Source organism: Hemitrygon akajei, chromosome 13, assembly GCF_048418815.1.
Source record: "Hemitrygon akajei chromosome 13, sHemAka1.3, whole genome shotgun sequence".
NCBI classification, from domain to species: domain Eukaryota; kingdom Metazoa; phylum Chordata; class Chondrichthyes; order Myliobatiformes; family Dasyatidae; genus Hemitrygon; species Hemitrygon akajei.
This window is the reverse complement of record NC_133136.1, coordinates 25,087,829-25,100,917: the sequence shown is the minus strand read 5'-3', so window position 1 is coordinate 25,100,917 and position 13,089 is coordinate 25,087,829. Positions and strand designations below refer to the sequence as shown.

The 13,089-nt window shown below is 42.8% G+C and overlaps 1 protein-coding gene across 2 annotated transcripts in view; it reads right to left on the bottom strand.

The window, feature by feature from the left end:
- The window catches only part of mtmr12 (myotubularin related protein 12), a 95,331-nt gene extending 82,610 nt beyond the window's left edge, over positions 1-12,721 (bottom strand). For both annotated transcript variants that reach the window (XM_073064254.1, XM_073064255.1), the window contains exon 1: positions 12,564-12,721. In XM_073064254.1, coding sequence (XP_072920355.1) covers positions 12,564-12,632 — 69 coding nt within the window. In that variant the 5' untranslated portion in view covers positions 12,633-12,721. The remainder of the gene's footprint in view (positions 1-12,563) is intronic.
- Between the last annotated feature and the right edge of the window lie 368 nt (positions 12,722-13,089).

Below are 13,089 nucleotides of genomic sequence, written 5' to 3'. Positions count from 1 at the left end.
CTCCAAACAATTCCCTTCTCCCTGCCCCCTTCCCACTCTGAATCAGACATAACATGTCAAGAAATCTGTATTTGTTGCAGCAGTACAGTGCAAGATATAATGATTATAAAATTTACAGAAGTAATAGAAAAGATTAACAAAATAGTGTTCATGGACCATTAAAAGATTTGACTAGCCTTTCCCTTCATAGCAATATTAACATGTTAACTCCGTACTCTTCCCCATCTCCCTTTTAAATGCTTCCTTCTTGCCAGATATGCTTTATCTGTAAACATCATCTCCCAATCAATCTTTGTAAGGTCTTGACTCATACCATCAAAATTGGGGCTTTAACTTGACGAAGAGTCCCAACTTTTACCATCACTTATAGAAGAATGGTCAAAGGACCCAAAATGTTGCCCCACTGGGTCTTCAGCCACTTGCCTGGCCTCATTTCCCCAACTGGAGTTCATGTGCTGCCTCCTCTCCAGCAGGGCAATCTATACATAACCTGAGTAAAACTCTTCTGGACACACGCACGTTCTATCCCATCTATTCAGAGTCACAGTACTGCAGCACAGAACAGGCCCTTCAGTCCATGCCAAACCATTATTTTGCCTTGTTCTACTGACCGGTACATGGAAGCTAGCCCTCCATATCCCTCCCAACATGTACTAATCCAAATTAGACTTAAAAAACGTTGAGATCAAACCTATCTACCTCTTGCATTGGTCCTCCACTATCCACACTCACACCAAACTCTGAGTGAAGTAGTTCTCCCTCAGGTCCCCCTTAACCCATCAGAAGTGCTAATACATCTACTTCTGAACGAAAGAAACCCCGATGCCTGATTCTGCTCCGTGACGTTTTACTTCACTCTCCTTGGCACTGAGGCTGTGGTAGAGGGATTGCTCCAGCTGCTACGCATTTCATGTCTGCGAGCTTTCTGACAATCTGCCCCACTAAATGACGAACTGAGACCGAGGCTATGGGCCTACTCTGGCTGCACTGGGATTCGGGACCGTGGACTCAATTTGGTTCGGAACGCTTCTGCTTGCTTTTACTGTTTGTATGATTTGCTTTTCTTTTCCTCTTTCTCTTCGCTTTGGGTGTGGGTCTTTTTAAAAAAAAAATTGGGTCCTTTCGCATTTCTTCCTTTGTGGCTACCTGCAAGCAGATGAATCTCCAGGTTGTATAATTCATACAAACTTTGATACAGATGTACTTTGAATCTTAATGTGGTCAAGTAAAAAGGCTCTGAAATATTATAATATTGTGCAGAATCTCATTATAGTGGGAAAAATTGAAAGCCTTTATATTGAATTTAAATTTCGCCAGGGATGGAGAGCTCGTGGGGAGAGGTAAACGAGCAAGAGAATATTTTTTGTCACAAGTAATGAAGAGCTACCAGTGCCCTTTTCCAAGACTCCACCGTCCCTTCTTCAGTTTTATATTTGATGTTTAGTTGTAGATATCACCCAATGTAGAGGCCCCAACAGCATGTTACCTAGTGAAAATATTATCCTTACAGTCTGTAAAACCATACATCGGCTCACAAAAATAAACTCAGGCATCCAGCTCGTGCCTGAGTCAGAGTCTGCCAGAGGCTGGAGGCCAAAGAAGACAGCTTGTCCCGGGGTTAGATGACAGTATGTGTGTGTGGATGGAGGGAGGAACGAGTCTTGTTTTCCTGCTGTTGTTTTGTTGTTGCTTGCAAAAATAACCTTTGGGTGTGTTGGTTGTTAATGCAAATGACACATTTCACTGTACACTTCGATGTGCAAGTGATAAATAAATTTGAATCCTCCACTGTTCAGGAGTTCGACAGCTTTGGCATCTGGCTCACTCATTAGTCTGGAACGTGAGCCGGGGTTCCAGAGTGTAGGCAATGTGTGCAACCAGGGCCTAGACCGTGGGCCAGGGGTTAAGGAACAGCAGAAAAGCATAGGCCAGGACTTTGGGCAAGTTGTGATCAGAGCTAGATTGCTTTTATATTTCCTGCTTCCTTTAAACTCATCTGGCTCTCAGGAACATTTCAGCTAAACATTATTCCAATCTAGATTGCAAGTGCCATGACGTGGTCACTCACTTTGGAGAAGCAACACTTCATATTCTGCCTGCGTCATTTCCAACCGATGACGCGAAGATAGATTTCTCCAACTTCTGGTAATTTCTCCTTCATCCCACTCCTCTCCTTTTCCATCCCCCATTCTGTCTCTCCTTTTCTCCTCACCCACTCATCATTTCCCTCTAGTGCCTCCGTGCCATTAATTTCTCCCATAGTCCACTCTCCTCTCCATCTTCTTCAGCCCTTTACTTCCCAACCCATCACCTCCCAGCTTCTCTCCTCCACCCACCAACCTTCTCACTCAACTGGCTTCACCCATCATCTCCCTTCTAGTACTCATTCTCCTCAAGCACATTCTGGCTCCTTCCCCCTTCCATTCCAGTACTGATGAAGAGTCTCAGACTGTATCGTCGACTCTTCATTCCTCTCAATAGATGCTGCCCGACCTGCTGAATTCCTCCAGGATTTGTGTGTGTGACCCTGGATCTGCAGAATCGCGTGTTTAGGCATTCAACAGTTTGTTGACCCAGTACTATCAAGAGTCGGATCATAGAGAAAAGATCACCCCAATCTGGAACAGCCAATTAATAACATTTGGTCAGATTGTAAATTACAATAGTCACATGATCAAGTGTATACACTTCATTAAAAGCTTTGCAAAGATCTCCACTTTGCAAAGGGAAATACATGCTAAAGTTCAACATCACTACATTAAAACAACTTCATAAAACAAACCTTGTACAGTTCAAAGCATTACAATATTCATTCAGTAGCTGTCAAGCCAAACCCTGTGTACAGGGTACATTTTTGTACAGCACTGCCCTTTGCAGATTCTCTACAGCACATAATGCCTTTAATATGAAAACTAACCATACCAGCAGGATACTCAGAATAACTTCCTCAAAAGGTGATGTTTCCTAGCAGTGCTGACTAAGTGTTAGAAGCCACTTTTTGAATAAGACAAGCTTTATTTGTCCTATGTACATTAAAAAAAAACACAGCAAAATGAGTCAAATCAAATCAGCGAGAATGGTGCTGGGGGCAGCCCGCAAGTGTTGCCATGCTTCCGGTGCTAACAAAACGTGGCCACAACTCGCTAAACACTGACCCGTACATCTTTGGAATGTGGGAGGAGACTGGAGCACCTGGAGGAAACTATGTCATGGGAAGGGCAAACTCCTACAGACTGGCTTAAATCAAATCCTGATGTTACAGCTGATCTTGTAATGCAAGGGTTGTGCAATGCATAAAATTACTACCAGACTGTGCACCCTAGCTTTTCTGTATCAATTTGACTAGCTTACTCTTCATACCAACATTAACATGTTGACCACTCTCACTTTTAAAAGCTTCCTTCTTGCCAGATGTGCTACACCTGCAAACAATCTCTCCCAATCAATCTTTGCAAGGTCTTGTTTCATACCGTAAAAATCCAGATTTTAACTTGTGGACCAGTCCCATGTTTTTCCATCACTAACAGAAGAATGGTCAAAGGGCCCAAAATGTTGCCCCACTGAACCTTCAGCCACTTGCCTGCCCTCATTTCCCAACCGGAATTCGTGTGCTGCCTCTTCTCCAGTAGGGCCTGGGAAAACACTGCTGGACACCTGTATGTTCTGTCCCATCTATTCAGAGTCATCAGTACTACAGAACAGAAACAGGCCCTTCAGCCCATCTAGTCCACGCCAAACCATTGATTTGCCTTGTCTCATCGACCCGTACACGGATGCTAGCCGTTCATAATCCCCCCATCCATGTACTTATCCAAATTTAACTTAAATGTTGTAATCAAACCTATCCACCACTCCCACTGGCAGCTCGTTCCACACTCACACCAACCTCTGAGTGAAGTTCTCCCTCAGGTCCTCCTTTTCACCTTTAAACTATGACCTCTAGTCTCATTTACCTCAGGTCCTTTAGTACTAATCACCTGTTTACACTAGTCTGAACCTAACCGATTAAAAAAAAAAAATATCCTTCCCACATTTACACCAACACCTCACAGACTCGAGGTCAATTAGAGTGGCCAATTAACCTGGATACCTTCCGAGGGTCTACAAGGAAACCCACAAAGTCTCAGGGAAGCGTGCAAGCTCCACACAGAGAAACTGAAGTCGGACTGAACAAGATCTCTAGCTCTGAGAGACCAAGGCTCTCCTAGCAGTGCGGGTGTGAAAGTTGAGAGAGTGATGAGCAGGATCAGGAGAGATGGGAGTGCCAAATCTAAACTGCTCTCCCTGTATACATTTTCATGGATTAAATTATACTCCTGAAGGCAACAGCTCAAATTTGAAGTTAAACCACTTACTCCATCAGAGGCACTAAGAAACCCTAAGACATTTTACAACTGCTTAAATACATCCCTTCTTAACCTGGTCAACTAAAAAAAGGTACTGAAGTACTGTAATATTGTGTAGAATCTCATTATAGTGGGGAAAAATCAAAAGCCTTTATTTTGAATTAAAACTTCACCAGCGATGGAAATCGTTTGGGGAGAGGTAAACGAGCAGAGATTATTTTTTGCCACAAGTAATGGAAAGCTGCCAGTGCTCATTTCCAATGCTCCAGTCACTTCACTTTTATATTAGATGTTTAATTTTAGATACCACACAAACTTACAGGCTAGAACAGATTACCTAGCCAAAACGTTATCTGTATAATCTGTGAAACTATAAATTGGCTCCCAAAAATGAATAAGATCACCTCATAAAATTTATACTCAGGAATCCAACTCAAGCCTGAGTCAGAGTCCGCTGGAGGCTGGAGAAGACAAACTGTTCTGGGGTTAGATGACAGTATACGCATGTGGATGGAAGGGAGGTACTGGGCTTGTCTCACTGCTGTTGTTTTGCTTGCATGCACTCCACTGAGAACTGTGGGCTAATGTTGGTGCTGGAATGTGTGGCGGCACTTGTGGGCTGCTCCAGCACATCTTCGGTTGTTAATGCAAATGACACATTTCACTGTACACTTCGATGTGCGAGTGATAAATAAATTCGAATCCCCCACTGTTCAGAAGCCGAAGGGTCTCGGCCCGAAACGTTGACAGCGCTTCTCCCTATAGATGCTGCCTGGCCTGCTGCGTTCCACCAGCATTTTGTGTGTGTTGTTTGAATTTCCAGCATCTGCAGATTTCCTCATGTTTGCTGTTCAGAAGCCTGACAGCTTTGGCATCTGGCTCACTCATTAATCTGGAACGTGAGCCGGAGTTCCAGAGTGCAGGCAGTGAGTGCAGCCAGGGCCCACACTGTGGGCCAGGTGTACACCTACAGCCAAGGGCTAGGGTATACCAGAAAAGCACAGGTCAGGGCTGTGGGAAAGTTGTGATCAGAGCTAGATTGCTTTTATATTTCCTGCTTCCTTTAAGCTCATCTGGCTCTCAGGAACATTTTGACTAAACATTATTCCAATCTAGATTGCAAGCGCCATGACGTGGTCACTCACGTTGGAGGAACAACACTTCATATTCTGAGTCATTTCCAATCGATGACATGAACATCGATTTCCTCCAACTTCTGGCAATTTCTTTTCCATTCCGCTTCTCTTTTACCATTCCCCTTTTCGTCTCAGCTTTTTCCCCTTACCTGCCTATCACCCACCTCCCCCACCTTCCCCGCCCCCCCCCAATGGCTTCACCTGTCACCCACCTTTTTGTACTCCTTCTCCTCAACCCACATTCTGGCTTCTTCCCCCTTCCATTCCAGTACTGATGAAGACCCTCAAACTGACATATCAACTTTTTCTAAACCCCCTCTCCGTTATTGCTGTGTGACCTGCTGGGTTCCTCCAGCATTTTGTGTGTCTGTGTGTCCCTGGATCTGTAGAATCTTGTGTTTAGGTATTCAACAGATTGTTGACCCAGCACTATCAAGATCTGGATTATAAAAAGAGTCACTGTAAGCTGGAACATTCAATTAGTAACATTTGATTAGGTAGTAAATTGCAATGGTCACATGATCAAGAGTATACACTTCATTAAAAACTTATCCACTCTATTAAGGTCTTTCAACATCCAATGTTTTAATGAGATACCCCCCATTCTTCTCAATTCCAGTGTGTATATGCCCAAATCAATCAAACACTCATACAAGCCTTTCAATCCTGGAATAATTTCCTGAACCTCCTTTAAACCCTAATGTCACCAATTCTTTCTTAGATAAGGGGCCCAAGAAGATCAATTTCAGTAGCCATCATGTCAAACCAAACACTGTACAAAAGATGCATTTTTCTAAATTCATTGTCCTTTGTAGATACTCTACAGCATGTATGCCTTTAATATGCAAACTAAATGTTCCAGCAGGATACTCATCATAACTTCCTCAAAAAGCAGTACACCTCTGTTGATTAAAGCTGTATGAAAGAACTGCAGAAGTGCTAGATCCTAGCCAAAATACAAGCAGTACAAAGTGTTAGAAGCCACTTTTTGAATGAGATAAGCATTAGCTTTATTTGTCATATGTACATAAAAACACAACAAGATGAGTCATATCAAATTAGCTGTGGGCAGCCCACAAGTTTTGCTATGTTTCAAAATGTGGCCACAATTCACTAACACTGACCCATGAGTCTTTGGAATGAGGGAGGAGACTGGAGCACCGAGAGGAAACTAATGCAGTCACAGGGAAATCGCACAAACTCCAACAGACAGCAGCGAGAATCAAATCTTGATCTTGCAGCAGGTCCTGTATCGCGTAATGCCAGGCAGGGACACAATCTGGGGTCCATGGACCACTTAGTTAATGGTAAGGATGGCAACCCCTGCATTATGCAAACCATTACACTGCTGTGCTGCCCCACGTAAAGGAATGGGCCACAGCAGTACCATGTTTCTATCAGTTACTGATACTATTGGTACACAACTGTGTTACTGCAGGTGTCCATCATGCTCCAAATGTCAAAGAAGGCAAGTGCAAAGTTGGCAGTTATTTCAAGGGAAATAGACTAAAAAGCAAGGAGATAACGCTGAGGCTTTTTAAGACACTCGTCAGTCTGCACTTGGAATATTGTCAACAGTTTTGGGCCCCATCTCAGAAAGAATGGGTTTTCATTGGAGAGAGTCCAGAGGAGGTTCACAAGGATGATTCCATGAATGAAGGGGTTAACATATGAGGAGCGTTTGGCAGCTTTGGGCCTGTAGTCACTAGAATTTAGAAGAATACGGGGGGGGGGGGGGAGGGGGGAAGAAATCTCATTGAAACCTACCAAATGTTCAAAGGACTAGATAAGCTAGATGTGGAGAGAATGTTTCCTAAGGTGGGGGATATCCAGAACTACAAGGCACTGCCTCAGAATTGAGGGGCGACCTTTTAGAACAGAGGTAAGGAGTAATTTTTTTTTAGCTACAGTAGTGAATCTGTGGAATGCTCAGCCACAGACACTGGCGGAGAGCAAGTTTGTGGGTATATATTTTTTAAAAAGTAAAAGTTGATAGCTTCCTGATTGGTCATGGCATCAAAGGATATGGCAATAAGGCAAATTTATGGGGTTGAGTGGGATCCCAGGTCAGCCATGATAGAATGGCAGAGCTGACTCAATGGGCTGAATGGCCTAACTCTGCTCCTATATCTTATGGTCACCCATCTTGTAAAGACATTTTCCAGAAGGAGGAAATGGCAAACCATTTCAGTAGAAAAATCTGCCAAGAACAATCATGGTCAAAGAAGGAACTGTAGAAGTGCTACCAAACAGAATCCTACCCCATATTTCTGAGCGGTGCTAAGTGTTAGAAGCCACCTTTTGAATTAGACCAACATTAGCTTTATTTGTCACGTCATTGGTAAATACAGCAAAATGAGTCAAACCAAATCAGCGAGGATTGAGGAGCTTTGGGAGTTCTGCAGAACCTTTGTCAACGTAGACACACGAGAACCATTTCCCCAGCACTTTGCGTGTTATTCCATCGTCAATATATATCTTTCAACTAATATGTTAAAAACAGCTCTGATAAATGGTATGGTTGCATCATGCTGAGTTGTGCTTATATCAGCTCACTTATTTACTGAAATTAAAATATAGCTACACTTCCAAAGTTAACTTGCTGTGAGTGCACCAGATTATGGATTGGTTGCAAGAAACTCGATACAAATGCAACCTTGCTCTCTTTAAACACATTAATTATAGGAACCAACACAGTATCCTGAAAATGTATATAGCTTTAGTCATGTCAGACAAATCACATGACTATAATCATGAATTCCCTTTCAAAATGGATGCGACTTAACACATCAGCAATTCCAAATTTAATATAACCATACCTTAAGTTCTCTCAAAAGATAGTTCACTCATCAACCAAGCCAGTCTTGGAATAAGAGCGTATACATTGCTGATAAAAAACAAAGATTTAGTCAGCGTTACACATACAAAATGCTGGAGGAACTCAGCAGGTCAGGCAGCATCTACGGAATGGAATAAACATTTGACGTATCAGGCTGGGACTCTTCATCAGGACTGAATGAAGGGTCCTGGCACAAAAAGTCAACTGTTCATTCCTTTCAACAGATACTGCCTGACATCAGTTTCTGCAGCATTTTGTATGTGTTACTCTGGATTTCCAGCAATTGCAGGATCTGTGTTTATGATTTAGTCATAGAATCAGAGATGGCACATTGCTTGACTCATGTATGTTGACTGTAATGTCTATCCGGACAACCTCTAATGCTCTAGTACCATCAGTCACCATTGCAGTCTTCAGTAAATCCACAAAAGGCATCAGGCCACATTGGTTAATTCGTAGTAGTATTTGCAGACATTTTTAACCTCTCTCTATTCCAATCAAGAGATTCTCAGCTGCATTGAAACTTCTATCATCCTGGCACCGAAGAAAAATAAGATAACACATTTAATGACTATCACCTGATGGGTCAGCTATCACTATCGCAAAGTGCTTTGAGAGGCAGGTCACGGCCCACATCAACTCCAGCCTTCCACGCAACTGATCCACTGCAAGTTGCCTACCGTTGAAACAGGAACACAACTGATGCCATCTCCCTGGCTGAACACTCAGCATCCAGGTAGTAAAGACATCTACGTTGACTACAGTACCTCCTTCAATACATAATGCCAAGTAAATTTATCTCCAAATTCCAAGACCTAAGGCTCAACAACTACCCCCCCCCCCCATTTGCAATTGGAACATTAATTTTCTGACCAACAGATGAGAAACCTCTGCCACATTTATCCCAGATCTTGATGTCCCACCAGGGCTGTGTCCTCCACTTCCTGCTCAATTCCTCGTACACTCGAGATAGTGTCACCAGATCCTGCTCCAACTACATCTACATGATACCATCACAGTGGGCCAGATCGCAAATAATCAACAGGACAGAGTATAGGAAGGAGGAGAGTCCAGTGTGTATCAAGGCAGCAACCTTTCCCTCAATATCAGCAGAACAAAAGAGCTGGCTATTGACTTCAGGAAGCAGAATGGAACACATGTCGCTCTGGTGCTGAGGTCAAGTTCCTCGGCATAAGCATCACCAACATCTTATCCTGGTCCAACCATGTGGACGCTATAGCTGAGAAAGCTCAGTGCCTCAACTTCCTCAAGAGACCAAGAAAGTTTGGCATATTCCAGCTGACCCTCAGTGTATCACTGAAAACATCCTATCCAGATGCATCATAGCTTGGAGCAGCAACAGCTCTGCTCAAGACCACAAGAGATCGCAGAGAGTTACGGACACAGCTCAACCATTATAAAAACCAATCTCTCATCCATGGACTCTGTCCACACTTCCAGCAGCCAGCATTAAAGCCCAACTCACTTTGGACATTCTATCTTCTACCCTGCCCCCACCCGATTTCCATCCGACACAAGAAACAAGCTTGAAAACACTCAGCACTACGGTCAAGAACTTCTATCCACTGTTTTAATATCCATGGACATTAAAGATGAACTCGTGACCTCACATTCTACATTGTCATGGCTCTTGTACTGTATTTTCTACCTGCACTGCATTTTTTCTCCAACTGCAACACTATACTCTGCATTTTGTTGTTGCTTTTCCCTTGTACTACCTCAACGTACTTATGCCTTGAAACGATCTGCATGGTCGGCTTGCAAAGATTTTCCACTGTTCTCAGTACATGCAACAATAATAAACCAATACACTAATCATGTTTACCCACATTAGGCCCACATTCCTCCTCTCCTTTCTTATCTAAGCACCTGTCCAAATTCCTTCTGAACATTGCGAAAGCAGGTTTTAATCACCACTTTCACTGCCAGCTCATTGTATATAACCACTACGCTGTTTGAAAAAAAATTGCTCCTCAGAGCTCCCTTAAATTTATCCCCTCTTAACTTAAACCTTTGCCCTCTATTCTTAGACTTCTCCATGCTGGGAGAAAGGTTGTCTACTGATCTATGCCTTTCAATTTTATAAAACTCAAAGGTCAATCCTCAGTCTTCTACATTTCAGTGAGAATAAGGCCAGCCTATCCAATCTCTCCTCTAAAGCTCTCCAGTCAGGGAACATCCCAGTGAAATTTTTATTGTACCATTTGTAATGTTACAAATCTTTCCTGGCAGCCAGACAGTACATAATACTCCAAGTGTGGCTTCACCAATATTTTATACAGCTGTAATATAACATTCTAACTGTTATAATCAACACCTTGAAAAAGGCAAGCAAAGCAAATGCTCTCCTCCATGTTCAGGGAGCTATGAATTAGCACTGCAAGTTAATGCGATTGTATACCATTTCCTATGTTATCATGTTAGTATTTGACATCACCAAGTAGATTACTTCACAAGTCTGCATTAAATTCCATTGGCCACCACTCTACCCAACTTTCGTACCGATTTCTGTCCCAGTGTATCTTTTCATTTTTATGCCATCTATTATTCCACTGGTTTTTCTGTCATCAAGCCAAACAATGGTCAAACAACAATAAACCAACCCCTACTGGACACCTCTGGTTACAGACTTCCAGTCAGAAAATACCCCAACACTATCGATCAGCTCCTATTAACAAGCCAACTTTGGATCCAGTGTGCCAATACACCTTGAATCCCATGTGCTCCAACCTTCTAGACTAGCCCACCATGTAGGACTTTGTCAAAAGAAATGCTAAAGACGATGTAAACCATGACTATCATGCTTCATTATCTTAATTATCCAATTAAAGAACTCATTTGTGAGACAGGATTTCCCGGGCTAAAAAAAAGTACAATTTCAAGAAACTCTACCTGATAATATAAATGAGACCTACATTTTGCAATCTAGATCTTTACTGAAAAGCCAAAGTCATCATCTCAAAACAATAACATTAGGAAAAGATCATTTGGAGAAAAATGTGGCCATCATTTAGTTTTGTTCTAACAAAGAGCTCTGCAATTAAGAAACTACTTTTACACCATAACTAAATAAGCCCAAGTGATTAAAACATTTGTTGGAACATTTATCTAGGGTATTTCATTGATGCCTGATGATAAACTATTGCATATACAAGATACTTTCACAGACACTTAAAGTACACAAAACTGAATCTAACATAGAATACTACAGCACAGTACAGGCCCGTTGGCCCATGGTGGTGTGCTGACCCTTGAACCTGCTCCAAGATCAATCTAATTCTTCCCTCTCACGTAGCCCTCCATTTTTATTTCAACCAAAGGAATATCTTAAATGTTTCTAACGTATCCATTTCTACCACCACCAGCTCTGGTAAGCGTGTTCCATGTACTTGCCTCTGTATTAAAAAAAAACACACCTCGAACAGTCCCCCACCCCCCACCCCCCAACACTTTCCTTCAAACACCTTAACCTTATCCCTTCTCCTATTAGCCATTTCCACCTTGGGAAATCTCTGGCCATCCACTCTATCAATACCTCTTATTATCTTGTACACCTCTATCAAACCTCCTCTCATCCTCCTCCTCGCTCGCTCAACCTAACACGAAACCAAAAACATTTGAGATCTATTGAAATAACCGAATAGTTTAAATAAGTATGTATGTCACAATATGGTGAATTGCCAGAGCTTAAGAGAAGACTAGATGATCTGTATTTCACTTATCGACACAAAATATAGCTACATAGACCAGTTTCCATTCAGTTTCAAGTTGAACTCCCATGGAAACTAAATCTCATTTAAATTCTCCTGCTTCACTCTGCCACTTAGTCTTCCTGTGCTACCAAAGACGCCTCCGTCACCAACTTCCCTGTAGCTTAATCAAAAGAACAATATTAAAGGGATCTCAGCTCAGATCTAAATTCCACTCGTCGTATGACCAGTGTCGAAAGACGGCATCTATCTCAACACAGTGACAATTATCAGTCGGTGGTTCTGATTTTCCTGACCTTGTTTACAGACAGAATACTAGTGCAAGAGCAGAAGGTCTAAAATTACATACATTACTGCAAACCTTGTCATGCCAGGGCATAGCTTGAGCTGCGGCAACAGCAATAAACAATCACCGCACCCATTCCGCAGGTCCCTTTCAATCACTCACACCGCCAGCCAGAGATTCAACCAAAGCCCTGGCTCTTAGTTAATTAAACGAGTGCAGACCCACCTCAGGGGAAACGTAAGACACGAAAGAAGGCTTCGCTGTTTTTCCACCTCCCGACCCTAAACTCAACATTTCGTGATTTTTCCGGGTTACTTTGTTGCTGATTCCTTAGGTAGTGCGGCCACTAATTAAACTTGTGCCCGTCTCAAACCCGCCTTCCGCACGCCTCTGATTGGCTCTACGAGGTCAAATATAGGTTTCCGATTTCGAGACGTCGCTTCTTCCAGGCGCCGGTTTATTGGTTAATAATTGTGCCAATCAACGTGAGCGCGTTTCCCCCCCCACCAGCCATCCCACTCCATTCTTATTCGCCCGCCGCTGGCTCCGTGCGCTCCTTTTAAGGGCTGAGAAAATAGTGGCCTCTCCGTTTATTGGTCAGTTGAAGTATCGATCATTGGCGTCTTGGCCAACGATATTTGCTCGAAGTCTGTCATTTACTCTGAAGGTTGACTAGGTGTAACGTTTCGGTCTGCTGCCAATGCTGGTTACTTAATTCATTTTGGGGGTAGAGCTTACTTTGACAGACCGG